The 15,906-nt window shown below is 37.3% G+C and overlaps 1 protein-coding gene across 1 annotated transcript in view; it reads left to right on the top strand.

Moving 5' to 3' along the window:
• Positions 1-15,906, top strand: part of SUCLG2 (succinate-CoA ligase GDP-forming subunit beta) — a 292,253-nt gene that overhangs the window by 154,987 nt on the left and 121,360 nt on the right. Inside the window, exons 7-9 of the mRNA XM_019024673.4 lie at positions 438-534; positions 11,120-11,281; positions 13,475-13,617. Coding sequence (XP_018880218.4) covers positions 438-534; positions 11,120-11,281; positions 13,475-13,617 — 402 coding nt within the window. The remainder of the gene's footprint in view (positions 1-437; positions 535-11,119; positions 11,282-13,474; positions 13,618-15,906) is intronic.

Here is a 15,906-nt window from a genome sequence, read left to right as displayed (position 1 = left end):
TGGGTTGGATTGATGAATATAATAACTGTTTTATTTCAGCACAATAAGGAAAACCTAGTCATTATAAACTCTCAAAATCATGTTTACCTTTTACTTAAATGGAGCTTGTTTGTATTAATGATTGTAGTTTATATTGCAGCATAACTCTGCTAATGGAGACATGATAATTTACAAAAAGATTAGCAACGTTTTAGGCCGTACGGAAAATATTTTGTTTTCTTGATAATGGTCTCTTCTGGTGTCTGGAGGAGAGTTGAGCAATTCCTTTTAATGAATAGCAGTGGAAATTAAAGTAATTATGCTTTTCTGTTTTTCCCTTCAGAAAACCTAACTGAAAATAAAGACATAACTTGCTATTTTTAAGGTTTCATTAATCCAGCAAAATAAATTTTCTTTTACTGCCTTGGTGTAATTCTATTTCACTTGATCACATTTAGGCTGCAGATCAAATTACGAAGCTGTATAATCTCTTCCTGAAAATTGATGCTACTCAGGTGGAAGTGAATCCCTTTGGTGAAACTCCAGAAGGACAAGGTAAAAAAAAAAAAGAATTGAGAAAACAAATGAATGTATTATAATTATTTATGCAAACTATAAGTTGCACAAAAGACTGTAGCAGCAGCTTTGCATAAATTTCTTTCAGTAATTTCATTTCTGCCATAGTTTGAAATGCTCCCATGAAGCAGTTGAACATTTCAGCACTTAGGTTTGTTTGTAGCCAAATGCCAAGCCTCTAAGGAAGCTACTACTTGTTTTACTTAAAAACATTCAGGCTTGGTGTGGTGGCTCATGCCTGTAATCCCAGCACTTTGGGAGGACAAGGCAGGAGGATCACTTGAGGCCAAGACTTTGAGACTAGCCTGGGTAACATACTGAGACCTGTCTCTACAAAAATAATAATAATAATAATAAAAGGAAAGAAACATTCGTTCACCTCCTTCTCTTCACCTTATTTTTTTAGGCCCATCACTGCTGCTACTAAGGTAAAGATTTGTGTAGAAATGGGAGCCACACACTTGGGTGTAATGAAGGCATATGCCTTTATGGAACTGGAACTTTTTGAACCTCTTTAGTTTGCCTAAATCTGTATATAATTTCACCATGTGTTCTGGGCTGGATTTATATCACCTTGTGTGAAAAAGCCCCAAGTCCCCCCCAGTTGAACTCTTTCACCTTACTTGGAGAGCAGTTTCTGCTTCAGGCAGGAGGAGGTGGCATTTTTGTGGTGAAGGTTTCTCCTATCCATCAGGTAGTTGTAGAGTATAAATAACTGTTTTATATATCAGTACCTACCACCACTGCACTGTTTCTTGCATACAGCAAATATTCCATAAGTTCTTATTAATTTGATAGCAAAAGCTTGTAAATGTGTGTGTGGTAAGGGGTAAAGTGGAGTTCCACACACACATTCACAAGCTTTTGCTGTCAAAACAGTGGAATGGCAGGTGGATAGCATAGGGATACCAGACTGTAAGCCCCATGAACCTTTTCTTTTTTAGTACATTTCACCTCCAGTGTCTTGCATGTTGTCTAGCTTGTTACAGTCAGTAAATAGGAATTTGCATTGAATTGTTAACTGGGGTGAATCATTATGTGTAAACACATCAATTTTTGGACCAAGACGGATGAGACAATATTTTCTCCTTAGCACATTTCAGAGATTCTGTAGCTAGACTCAGAGAAACTACACTATCATTTCCTTGGAACCCAGAGAGGCCTAAGTATAAATTCTGTATCTGCCATGTTTTGGCTACGGATCTGGGCAAGTTATTTAGCCTGCCTAAGTTTCAGGTCTTTTTTTTTTTTTTTCAATCAAATAAGTGGTAGAAATGATGTCTAGCTCATAGAGTGTTGTGAAAATAAGATGAAATCATATATGAGTATGCATGCAGTATCAGATACAAAATAGGCTAGTCCCTAACATTCATAAAATGAAATCCCTCTTCTCAGGTAGTCTCAGAGTAGCCCAGGAATAGTATAGATTTCAGACGAGAACAAGCAAAGATTTTATGTTTAGGAAGCCATTGAAAATAATATATTTCATGATTTATACAGATGACCATCTGATAGAAATCTGTGCTTGCTCATTTATAAACAAGCTACCTTTATTCATAAATATTTTTTTAAAGTTGCTATGGCTATCAAATTGTGCGTATTTTATAAAGCTAAGAAAGGAAGGGGAAGAAGCTGTTTCTTGAGCTTATATGCCAGGCACTGTGATAAGCTTATACCTATATTCTTTCATATTGTTTACCACAACCCTGAAAAATTAGGACTTGTTATCCCCATTTTATAGAGGATTGAGAAACCATTGTGACTGTCCCAGGGGCTAGTCAGAAGTTACAAAAGCTGGGATTTGAACCCATGTCCCTCTGAGTCCAGCGTGCATGTTGATTCTGATACTCCAGACTCAACTGCAGCTACCTGCCTTTCTATTTTCTCCCATTTAAACTCCTTATTTGCTTTCATGAACATGACCTAGAAGTAGTCTCCAGTTTGGCAGGGAATACCAGTCAGAATTCATGTTGATAATTAAATCCAAGAAATGAAGGAGAAGGTTTAACAAAAGTTCTTAAAGGTCATATATTGCTTTTTCAACTAGTATACACAGGCAGCCTGGTTGCCTTGTATGAAGAAAAATGGAAATTCAGCTGTAGCTATGGAGTGGGATAAAAATGGCTGCAATACATTTTTTATTCAACCCTTTGGGAAGCAGTCACGAGCTGTGTTCTCGCTTCAGGGAACAGGGGTATGGGAACCTTTTCTTAGACTGTGTTTATAAAACGTCATGAGTCTGAAGTTTGATTTTTAATTATTAAGAGAATGGAAGAGTCTTGAGATTTTTTTTAAGGGAATCATCATAAAACATTATATACATTTCATTAAAACATAAGTCTTATGTGATATTTTTAACAGCAAAATTATCTTTAGTTATTAATTTGTTCATTGTACCATAAAAGTTCAGCAATTGAATTATAATCACAATTAAATGAGTATGTTGGTTTATAACTGTAATGAGCAGTAGTCAAATTAAACCCAATTAGGAAATGGTGATTAATGACCAAATGTACAAATTGATCTTCATCATTATCACAATCCCCTCAAGCTATCTTTTATTTGGAAGCTGTAAAAGCAGTCATTTATATTTTAGCAATATTGATAATCTTAATATTTATAATCTGAGTATTTGTTAGTTCTGTTTAGATCAGTAGTAGCAGAACATTTCACATTAAAATTTCCACATTGAAACTTTGATTTAATAATTATTCTTTAAATTTAAAAGTTTAAGGAGCTCAGCATCACATTGTACCAGCTCTTTTTTGTTGTTGTTGTTTCTTTTTCTTTTTCTTTTTTTTTTTTTTATTTTTGAGACAGGGTCTCACTATGTCGCCAAGGCTGGAGTGCAGTGGTACAGCTTCAGCTCACTGCAACCTCCACCTCCCGAGTTCAAGTGATTCTCCTACCTCAGCCTCCCGAGTATCTGGGATTACAGGCGCCCAACACCGTGCCCAGCTAATTTTTGTATTTTTAGTAGAGACGGGCTTTCACCATGTTGGCCAGGCTCGTCTCGAACTCCTGACCTCAGGTGATCCACCCACCTCGGCCTCCCAAAGTGCTGGGATTACAGGTGTGATCCATTGTGCCTGGCCTGTACCCACCTCTTCGTAGGAAACTTTTTTTGACCTTCCATTGGTCAGTGAGTGCTATTTTTAATAATTCAGGTTATTGTTCATATATTTGTACAACAAGTGATGCCGTGTTGAGTGAAGAACAAGGGCCTTGATAACATCTATGCTGCTAAGTCACCCATAGGGAATTTTTGACACGGAGAAAGAACTGCAGTCCAAGAGCTCATTTTTCCTATGTGATTAATAATCTGATTAAAAAAATATAATTTGACACTACTAACTGCAATGTAGTTTAGTGACCTTAGCTAGGATTATAATGGTTGCTAATGACAGAAACTTATATTAGCTTTGTTTTTGTTAAAAAGTTACATTCCTGTAACAGGGAAGTCTAAGGTGTGGACTGGCTTAAGGCCTGAAGAGAATCAGGGATTTGCTGGTTCTCCAGCCCTGCTTGCCTCCAAATTGGCTTCTTTCTCAGCCAGGCTCTCAGAAGCTGGCAGCAAAGATGGCTCCCAGTGCTCCATAACTCTCCCTCAGCAGCCCCATAAATCCCTTCAAATGATTCTCATTGGCCCTGCTTGGGTCACATGTCTATGCCCATGCCAACCACTGAGCAAGAATCATGTGGTATAGGAGACATACAGTTTCTTAATGGAAGAAGGGACACTGAGTCAAAACATGCCTACCAGAAAGACGCAACCTTATTGAAACAAAAATAAACTGTTACTTAGTCAGTAGAAATTAATCGTTATTTTCCTTGTTTGTCCAAATGCAGTGTCAATTCATTCATTAATTCTGCAGCCAAGCAAGAAGCAATGTTTTATCATTATTTATTTATTTATCTACCTGCGCATTCATGTATTCATTCATTCATTTTGCTAGCCACTGTGAGATTTCATGTCATATTTCTTCCCACCTTCAGCCAGCTCTATCTGTACACAGACTCCTTTTTCTGATGTCTTTAAAGCAAGTTGTACTCCATGGGAAGGGTGGGCATTTTGTCCCCCAGGGAACATTTTTAGTCATCACAACTTGGAGGCTATGCTATTGGCATGTGTAATGCTAAACTACAATGCACAGGATGGTCCCTGTTCACAGAGAACAACCTCACCCAATCTGTCCATAGTCTAGAGATTAAGAATTCTTGCTTTGGGGCATCTTCATCAGTTGGAAGCTGAAATTCATTCACTGGGCCAAAGGAATGAGATCCAATTTGAAGCAGTGACTATCTGGCTAAGATTCCATGAGAATTAAAGCTGGGTGATCCACAGTTAACTGGCACATCAAATTCCTTTCTTTCTTCAGATTGATTTCCCTAAATAACCACCCTGTTGCTTCTTGTTAGCAAGTGCCCATGTTGTTGGTGGGTGTTTCTCTGTTTCTGTCTTTATACACAAGACTCTATTTTCAAGAACATTTTTGGTTCTCTACCTCCCCCAACCCCCCTACCCACCCCATATCTATTTTCTCTTTTCACAGCCACTAAAAAAAAGTTCTAAAAAGTATACAACTCTCAGAACATCAATATTTAATGGGAAGTGGGACTAATTTGAAAGTATCAGCATTTTAAGGCCATTTTGGCAAGGCGTGTTTCAATAGTACATTATGGTTATTTATTACAAATCAAACGCAGTACATTGCTTGAAGACAGATTATTTTTCAAACTAATTATGATAGTCTTATTTCCTGCTGTTTTTATGTTCCTTTTATGTGTAAGTTTCCCCTCTGAAATGTATTTTTCTTTTGTTTAATTCTGTGACACATTCTTCTGTTAAAATTCTAGGGTCAGAGGCCTCTAACTGCCAGTCATGTTTTCCATCGAGATTGTTGAATTAGCAGCTCACAGAATCTCATGCCACTAAACAAAACAACAAAACACCCTATGCATATAAGTACCACAGCTTTCTTTGATATTTGTTCAGAAGGAAAATTCATTTGTATAATCTATCAAGCATGTAACAATGTGCTTTTGATGGTGAAAATTGTTTTATAAATATTAATAGGTATGTTTCTTTCACCCACTTTGTATAAAAAATGGCCTTTGTTCAACATGAATTTTCTTTAGAATTGAGTTTCATTAATGTGACGTTGACAATCTTAAGGTCCGGACCAAGCTCAGCACCTCTGAAAATGCATTTTTGTATTGTTTGTTGTTTTATTAAATGAGAAAGCTAAGGGTTTAAGCAGGCAAGTTTATTTTATTGCCCTGCTGTTGACATAGACGTCAGTCCATTTTTCACACGTCAATTCAAGAAGTGCATTTAGAAGGGTCCTACAGGGGGAAATAAGCATGTAAGAGTCAGTTAGTATTCCAGGATTAATCTACTCCTTTTGCGTAGCCACAGGTTTTTATTTATTTTCTTTGTTATTTTACTTTTTTTTGGTTTTCATGTTAATCGAATGCACTTTTTCTAAGTTTCTCCTTCACTATAAAATATGATACCCGTGTATCTATCACTTGGTTCACACAAGTGGATACAAGTGTGAGAATTGTGACTTAGCAGGGATTGGCAAACTTTTTCTGTCAAGGACCAGTTAGTAAATATTTGGGGGTTTGCGGGCCATACAGTCTGTATTGCAACTACTCACCTCTGCTTTTGTCTTGGGAAGGCAGCCATAGGCAAAATGAACGAGGCTATGTTCCAATCTGTTATCCATAAAAATAGGACTGGCTTGAGGGTCTTAGTTGCTACCCTTTGCTTAGATCTTCATTTGGAGCTATTCTGTACCAATCTTTAGCCTTGGCCTTATGCACAGGTATGATGTGATTTGAGAGTCACCAACAGCTTATTTTACCCTTATCTTTTAGCCAAAAATCTTGTTTTCTACTATTTATGATGCCTAAAATGCCAACTATTAATATTCTTCCTTTGGGAAAATTCTTATTTATTCAGAAGATGGCTTTTTATTGAAAACCATGGGTAACCTGTACATATGTAAACTATGGGAGACATTTGCTTAGATTTGCTCTAAACAGAAATCTCAGATTATAAAGGAACAGATAATTTTTATTGTTAGGAAGAGAGGAGAGTTCTGTAGCCTGGGCTACAATAATGGGAAGCTCTTAAGTATAAAAAAGCATGTGCATATTAGAGGGTGGTGTGGTCATCTAACAACCTGCTAGGACCCACTGTCTAGGAAGCTAAGCGCTTTGCATACAATCTCTCCTGCCACCAACACCTAGAGTAGAACATACTCTGATCCCCATTGTATAGACAAGGCTTGGATTTAAGAGAGGTTAATGTGCTGAAGTATAGCTGGCTAGGAAGTGCCAGGAGTTGTCATTTATACCCTGATATTTTTGATGCCAGTCTATATTAAGTGGTCAAGTTCAAGGAAAATCATTTAGATGGCGCAACATTGTAGATAGTAAGACAGGAAAGCACTTTGTTTGTTTGGTACTATGTATAATAGGGAAAAACAAACATTTTTCTCCTACCAAACTCTCAACACAGAAGAACATTTCTTGGACCAGATGTGTGAGTTTTTCCAACACTGACTAATCTCTGACACTAGCTAGGTATCCTATGATTCAATTCAATTCTTTTACCATCTACCTGGAATTAGATTCAGATCCCATAGGTTAAGGGGTCAGTCTTATCAGACTGACTCCACTTTGGATGTCATTTGTAAGACCAAGCCTCTGGTACTTCTGATGAACCAGCTGTAAATTGGGGGTTCTTAGGACTCCCTCCTTGTACCCCATCATTTACTAGAATGGCTCTCAGAACCCAGGGAAGCACTTTACTTACTACTGCTGATTTATTATAAAGGTTATTTTATTTTTTATCTTATTTTTTATAAAGGATATTTTAAATGATACAAAGGAATAGCCAGATGAAGAGGTATATGGGGCAGGGTATGCATGAAGGGGTGACAAGCTTCCCTGTACTCCACAGGTGAGCCACCCTGTAGCACCTCCCTGTGTTTGGCAACCTGTAAGCTCTCCAATCCCCTGGAGTTGAGAAATTTTTATGGAGGCTTTATTACATAGGGATGATCCATTATTCTTTCTGGAGCATGGAGGTGGGGCTGAAATTTCCAAGCTTCTAATCATAGTTTGGTCTTTCTGGCGACCAGAAGCAATGTACTGCGTTTGATTTGTGATAAATAACCATAATGTACTATTACATTAGGAATCTCCTAATAGTAGGAATTACAGAAGCCTCCACCAACACTTACCTTAATAGAACAAAAGACTCTCCTGTCTCCCAGAAAATCCCAAGGGATTAGGAGCTCTGCATCAGGAATCAGGGTCAAAGGCCAAATGTTAGAACACAAGATTCTCCTAGCACCCCTATTGCTTAGGAAATCACAAGGGTTTTAGAGCTCTATGCTAGGAATTAGGGATGAAGACCAAAATAATATATTTATTATAAATCACAGTATCACAGACTACTTTTAAAATATAAAACAGGCATAACAAATATGTGTCTAAAAGAATCCCTTTACATCCTTAAAGTTTTTCTTCCCTTACCCACTAAGTAAAGACTTGGGTCTTGAAGGTGGCAGTTCAATTTGAATCCCCTTTCTTAACTCCTAAGTCCTCTAAATAAATTACTTCATATTTAGGTAGTGTTTTTAACTTCCCAAAACACTTAGACATACATGCAATGATCCAATTAGGTTGTTTAGTTTTCTCTACAAAGAGTTAACAGTTGGCGCAGGACCGTTGTAGATATACACCCCTTTTATCCCATAGTCACCATCTTGAAGCTCTGGGTTAACTGCAAAGTTCTGTCAAGATTGTTCCCTGGAGAGAACGTCATACCACAGAAAAACATCCTCTGAAAATCTAGCTTTGCAGGCATTTAGTTGGGATTGCCTTTTGAACTTTGAATACATACCCATTAATTATTCTCTCTCTGAAGCAGCTTGTACCTGTAGTCTTTGTAAGGAGCAAAGGTCAGCTTGAAACTATTTTGATTTGCTTGTTTATTGATCTCAACCAAGAATTCCTTTATTTGAAACTCTTCCCTTAGGAAGTCAATTTGATAACCTTAGCCCATTCATTTTGAAGGTGTCAGTTATAAGTAGTCTTGCCAATGAGTAATGGAGGAGCTAAAATTACTAATAAATTAATTAGAATGCATTTATAAACCTAGTGGAAAGCCATGTACGAAGTTGCTTTTTTATTGATTATTATACCAGTCATTAACTGCTGAGAAAATTCCCTTGTAGCAAGCAGAGAACATTGGCCAATTCCTTTGGTAATTGTAGGATTCTGTCAATAAGCTTTCAATATTTTGGAAAGTAATTACTCATTCACTCCAACCATTCACAATGTGTGGACGAAGTGGTTGGGCATTTTGGGGCAAGACTAAGGATTTAAGCAGACATTAACTTCCATATAAGATTATCTCTTGTCGCTCAGTGCTACTTTAAGTCATGTGCAGTCTGTATATATACTTATAACAAGTATTCTTAGATGTTAATATGCTGGTCTACACAGATTTGTATCAAAGTGCTTGAATATTGTGGTAGGGAAACCCTTGGAGAAAACCCTCTACCTGGGGTCTCTAACGCCAAGATGCCATATACAGCCATGTTTTATTTTCATAAGAAGCAAGTAGAATTAGGAGATTATAGCCACTGCTTTTCAGTAAGTGAGAAATGTTCTGTGGCTGTTTCCCTTTCAAGAGTCAGGTGCCTGTCAGCAATGCTGGAGGAGAATAGGTAGTATCTGTAAATTATTGGTCAAAGATTCCTGGCTATCAATATCCCAAGTTAAGTAAAAGAACATTGGCCAGGTGCAGTGGCTCACACCTGTAATTCCAGCACTTTGGGAGGCTGAGGCAGGCAGATCACAAGGTCAGGAGATCGAGACCATCCTGGCTAACACGGTGAAACCCCATCTGTACTAAAAATACAAAAAATTACCTGGGCATGGTGGCACATGCCTGTAGTCCCAGCTGCTTGGGAGACTGAGGCAGGAGAATCGCTTGAACCTGGGAGGCGGAGGTTACAGTGAGCCGAGATTGCGCCACTGCACTCCAGCCTGGGCAACAGAGTGAGACTCTGTCTCCAAAATAAATAAATAAATAAATAAATAAATAAATAAATAAACAAACAAACAAACATTATGATGACATGGCATCACAGAACACTAATTTCTACACTAAGAGAGATAATAAAAGGGGTCAGATACCCAGATACCAATAATGCCACCCTCTCCACTGCAGTCTCTCCCTGATTGTATGTATAGGAGATCTGTAAATCAAGGAAAGTGCCCTGTAGTCTGTCTCTATTATGGAATGAGTTTTGCTGGGTCCAGGAGATTTCCATCGGCTCCAGAAACTAGAGACAATTGTGTTAATAATGCCTGGCATCCTGGCTTTGTGACTGACCAGTCTTGGTCTTTTCGTGTCTTATAACTTGAATCTGAAGCGCCGTAAGATGGTCCTGCACAAATCAAGGGCATGGCCCTAGTTTTAAGGATTGTTATTGCCATTTTTTCCAATTAAAAAAGCAAGGCCCAGAGAAGAACTAGGTTATTTTATCAAGGTTACAGAGTTAGTAATGTATGCTAGAAATTGCTAAAAGTATATATTTTAAGTGCTCTCCCACACCAAAAAGAAAAACCAAAAACTATATGAGAAGATGGATGTGTTAATTTGCTTCAGTGTAGTAATCATTTCACTGTGTTTAATTATTTCACTCTGTTATATGTATATCAAAACATGATGTTGTATGCTTTAAATACACAGTTGTCCCTCAATATATGCAGGGAATCGGTTCCAGGAATCTCAGATATACCAAACTTCGTTCATACTGCACAATTCCTGCAGTTGGCCCTGCAGAACCCATGTATGTGAAAAGTCGACCCTCTGGGGCTTTACATCTTGAGCATAAAAATCCACCTACAAGTGGACCCTCACAGTTCAAACCCATGTTGTTCAAGACTCAAGTGTATACAATTTTTATTTTTAATAAATGTTACAGAGTTAGTTAAGGATTAAATAAAAATCGAGCGATTCTAGTCTGGCATTCTTTCCACTAAATCTTTTGGAAATACTAGAGAGGATACTGATTCAATAAAAATTTCACTTTACCATATCAAGTAAAGGACAATAGGGGACAAAATAATTAATAACATTGTCTAGTCTCTCTTTACATAGAAGAGAAAGGTGATAATTAGTGGTTAAATACTAAAAATATATAATAAAAATAATGAATCAAAGCTGTATCTATGAAGTTGTGCCAGTCTGTAACATTTAATGGTTGATGGCAAATTTTGTGGTTATTCTATTGAAATGAGAACAACAGGTAGAAATTACTATGTTCTTTACTAGAACGTAAGTCCCTTGACAACAGGGACCAAACCCTAAAATTTAAAGGTCAAGAAAGCCAAAGCAGCCTCTCCTGCCTGTAACATGAGAAAAAAAATGACAGTACTTAACTTTCCCTTCGCTTGTGCCTACCAGCCTGAAGAACTTAATTTGTAGATCCTCAAGAGATATTCAAGTATGATTGTTTTCTTCTTTATTTAGTTGTCTGTTTTGATGCCAAGATAAACTTTGATGACAACGCAGAATTCCGACAAAAGGACATATTTGCTATGGACGACAAATCAGAGAATGAGCCCATTGAAAATGAAGCTGCCAAATATGATCTAAAATACATAGGACTAGATGGGAACATTGCCTGCTTTGGTAAGAAGCAGTTATATCAAAAGAATGCTTTGTGGATTCTTATAGAATTTAGGAAACCTTGATTTCTGAAATGTCACTTACCAAGAAGAAGTAAGCACATAAGTTTTTTTGTAGCTGAAAAGTCTTAGGAAAGTATCCAAGTTTCTTCTCAAAGTTGTTTTGATTAATGGTCACTGGTGTAAAGCAGAATTTCTCAACTCTGGCACTATTGAGAGTTTGGGTGGGATAATTCTTTACTGTCCTGTACATCACAAGATGTTTAGCATCCTAACCTCTAGATACTACTAACAACCCCCACTTGTGAAGACAAATAAACCCATGTAAATCAATAAATTAAAATAAATGTCTTCAGACAGTTCCAAATGGCTGTGGTATGCAAAAATCACCCCAACTGAGAAATATTGACTTAAAACATCTCAGTTAAACTTTGCTTAGTAAAAAATTAGAACCTTTGCTGCTCAACTCAGTATTAATATGCAGAACTCTTCTGAAATTTAGGTTTAAAACAAAATTCCTTTATCAGAGGAAATAGAAGAGGACATACACTTTAATCACTTTGCTAAAGTTTCAGGTTCTGTGATAACCAAAGGATAAAATGTTTAATCCATTATGCTAGTTTATTAATAAAACAATTGATTTTATCACACTCATCTAAATTTGTGAAAATGGCTTCTTCAGCTGAGATAAGAATGTCTATAGAAGCGATACAGTTTCTATTATTGTTCACAGCTTATAGTGCTAAGATTTATATGCTTCTGACTTAATTACACAAGACTGTGTTTCTGGTAGAATCAATTCATTGTACTGGAAACTGAGGTCTTAATCTTAATGGAATTAAAATAAAAATGATTTGTAGCTCATTAAACCAGCAATATCATTGTATTCAGAACTGAAGAGACCTCATCCAAGAGTTTGCTGTTCAATACAATAGAAAATGACATCCAATTACAAGTGATACCAAAAGCTCTTGCTTTGTATTGGAGCAATAACTATAATGTACCAGATCACTCACATCATTCTGATCCTGATAAGCTAATGCACTCTCAATATTTGTAGGCATTTAGAAAGGGGAAAGGTATATGGGTTTAAAGCAAATTAAATGCAGATTATTTATAGCCTCTGTAGGAATGTGCATGGTTTGACCACATAGCAGCCTCAAAATCTATGATTTACACATTTCAAATTGTTTTAAGATGCTGTGTAAACCATTTTTATTTTAGTTACTCCAAATTTAATTAGTCACAGTCATAGGCTTTTCTAGGGAATTGGAGGGTCAGAAAAATGAAGGGTACTTTACCTTGCGAGTTTCTGCTGTGTTCAGGAGATTTTTTTTCTATCTCAAGGAAAGTAATTTTATATAATTAAGCTTAAGAAGCAAAATAAGTGCAATTGATCAATAAAACTTAGCTCTGGAAAACAAGACTTTTGATATTAAAACTCTCTACCTACTTTCTTAAGAAGGGGTCCTAAGATGTTGGCACATTTTGGTTCCAGTTGTAACGGTTGGGTTGCTGGTGAGCATTGCTTATATTAATTTGAAAGAGGAACAAGGGGATAAGAATATTGTTTTTGTGCAGTCATTTGCTCATTTGTTTCTAAGTTTATCCAGGTAACATTATGTAAACATGCATGACTGTACTAAGTGTAAAAAAGTATAAAATCCCACTGAAGTTGGGAAGCCTTGTGGTTCAATCCCACAGATGCCACATTCAAAGGAGCATATTCTCAGCAAACAAAACATTGAGAATTCCATTCTTTACTCCTGTCTCTTAAAGTATATTAAAAAGAATGTAATTCATAGGTCCTAGCAACTTCCAATAGCTTGTTTCTCTGCCTCCTGATTCTCTTAAGCTTACACTTTGCAGAACCTAAAACTTCCTTTTTTACTACTGGTCCAAATCGGTTTCTTACTTAAACCTTTCCTTCTTTCTGTTTTTCAGATTGATTTAACTTCCCAATACATCCTGTTCCTCATTCCTAAGTCTTTTTTGTTTCATTGTTTGCATATACATGTCCTGATTCTTTATCCTAAAAGTCTATGAACTAATCTGGTTTAATGGAATTCCAAACAGGATATAAATTGGCCTGGCAATGGCAGAGTTCTCTCTTGGCAATATGGGGGAGGGAAAATGTTTATGGACCATTTCATGTTGCTAAATGTAGCCTGTCTTGTGTCCCATTTGCATTTCACAGTGAATGGTGCTGGGCTCGCCATGGCTACCTGTGATATCATTTTCCTTAATGGTGGGAAGCCAGCCAACTTCTTGGATCTTGGAGGTGGTGTAAAGGAAGCTCAAGTATATCAAGCATTCAAATTGCTCACAGCTGATCCTAAGGTAACCTTTCTCTTTGTAGGGAGATTATATGCCAGTTTTAATTTCTCACCGTCAAGAGCTCACTTGTTCTTCCTGGTGAGAGTTGATAAGTCAATATGTGTACTTTGCAGCCCCAGATGCAACTTCTATCTTTTTTTTTTTTTTGAGACGGAGTCTTACTCTGTTGCCCAGGCTGGAGTACAGTGGCGCGATCTTGGCTCACTGCAACCTCCATCTCCTGGGTTCAAGCGATTCTTCTTCCTCAGCCTCTTGAGTAGCTGGGATTACAGTCACACGCCCCCACGCCCAGCTAATTTTTGTATTTTTAGTAGAGACAGGGTTTCTCATGTTGGCCGGGCTGGTCTCAAACTCCCTACCTCGTGATCTGCCTGCCTAGGCCTCCAAAAGTGCTGAAATTACAGGCATGAGCCACCGCGCCCAGCCCACAACTTCTGTCTTATATCACATTGGAATATGTGATGATTTAACTCTTGTTTTGGGTAAAAGGCTTATAAATACTCCTGGGATCTTATTTCAGAGGTTGTGTGTACAGTCCTGAGAGGTGGAAGGAAATAAAAAAGATACAGTGTGCCAGTCGAAACATTGGTTGGCATGAACTTTATTTGGGTAGTTTACACAGAAGCGACTGGTCCTATGCTTACATGATTTAGAGGGAAGAGTACTATGATTCCTTCCATAAAGATGCTGAAGGTATTACCATATATTGGAAAATTTTAGGGTTATAGGATCAAAAATCACTGGGAAATAATGGCCCCACCTTCTTTTGTATGCTTTCTAATTTTTATCTCTGACCATTAGTTTGTAACATATGTACTAAGTAGCAAATAACTGTACCTGGTTTCATAGTTACTATTGCTGCTTCATGTGCATCTTTTTAACTTGAGGGTAGCTAACTAGAATGTAGCTACCACACCCATGCTAGGGGCAGTGTGGGCATTCAGTTAATGTTTAATCAGCTAGTTTAGTAACCAAGTTAAATATCAGTATGCTTTGTTTCACCTGTAGATGACTATAACATGGTTTAGGTAGATGCTGGTTATGTAGAAAGACCAAAATATTTTGAAAGTCTTATGTACATGGTTTTCATTTCATTCTTTTAACAGGCCTGTGAAGTACGTATATGCCACAACAATTTGATATAAAACTTTTTCTTTAATTTTTTGATTATTTTTTTTTAGAGACAGAGTCTCGTTCTGTCACCCAGACCGGAATGCTGTGGCGTGATCATAGTTCACTGTAGCCTCAATTGCCTGGGCCCAAGGTGTCCTCCCCGCACAGCCTCTTGAGTAGCTAGGACTACAGGTGCATGCCACCATGCCTGGCCAATTTTTTTTTATTTTTTGTCTTGCTGTGTTGCTCAGGCTGGTCTCAAACTCCTGACCTCAAGTGATCCTCCTACCTCAGGCCCTCAGATCTGGGAGATTACAGGCGTGAGCCATCACAATTGGCCTAAACTTTTATTTGAGAATCATTGTCTCAATATTGTTAGAGTATCTAATATATTGAGTTGGTTACTAAAATATCTGAAGATGTGGGAAATCTGAATCGTTACTAAGAGAATCATAAATGAAAATAATACCAGATTTTTTGAAAAAGAAATGTGGTCTGAACTAAATATGGAAGCTTCCCATTAATAAATATACTGGCAATAGCCTGTTTTGTTTTGCATGCATAAAATTTTGTCTTATATTGGTAGTACACTTGTCTGTTTTCTTCATGACTTAAATAGTTGGTGGCCTTATGTTTTTGCTTGTCTTTTCTTCTGACTCACAAAACAGACGGCAAGGTATTATTAGCACTTATCTTCAATTCTCCCGTGCCGTTCAGGAATAGCAAAGTTATTGAAGTTCAAAGGCAGCCAGCGATAAGGAAGGTATTCGCAAAAAGAACAATGTTTCCACTTACATAAGCACTTTGTTTTCATTGGTTAGGTAGAAACACCTATCATTGGCTCTCTAATCATGTATTAATTCACTTATTCTTTCTTCCTACTGCTTTCTAAGGGAAGAATCATTTTCCTCCCAGAGATTCCCAAACCAATTGAAATCTGTAAATACCGAGACACACAGCTCCTTAAGCTGCTTGAACCACAAAGTACCCAGAGGACAGACGATTGTAATAAAATACTGAACTTTCAGCGTCTACTGAAACTCTGTGCGAAGGATAATAGAGAGCCACTGAGAGATGAAATCTACCAGGACAATCATTGGATTTCGTTGAAATAGCTTTTCTTAGTGGCTCACCTCAAATTTTAATTTTGTAAAACCTGTAGGATGGGGAGGGAGAGTG

Source organism: Gorilla gorilla, chromosome 2 (assembly GCF_029281585.2).
Source record: "Gorilla gorilla gorilla isolate KB3781 chromosome 2, NHGRI_mGorGor1-v2.1_pri, whole genome shotgun sequence".
Taxonomy (NCBI): Eukaryota; Metazoa; Chordata; class Mammalia; order Primates; family Hominidae; genus Gorilla; species Gorilla gorilla.
This window is presented reverse-complemented; position numbering and strand designations above follow the sequence as displayed.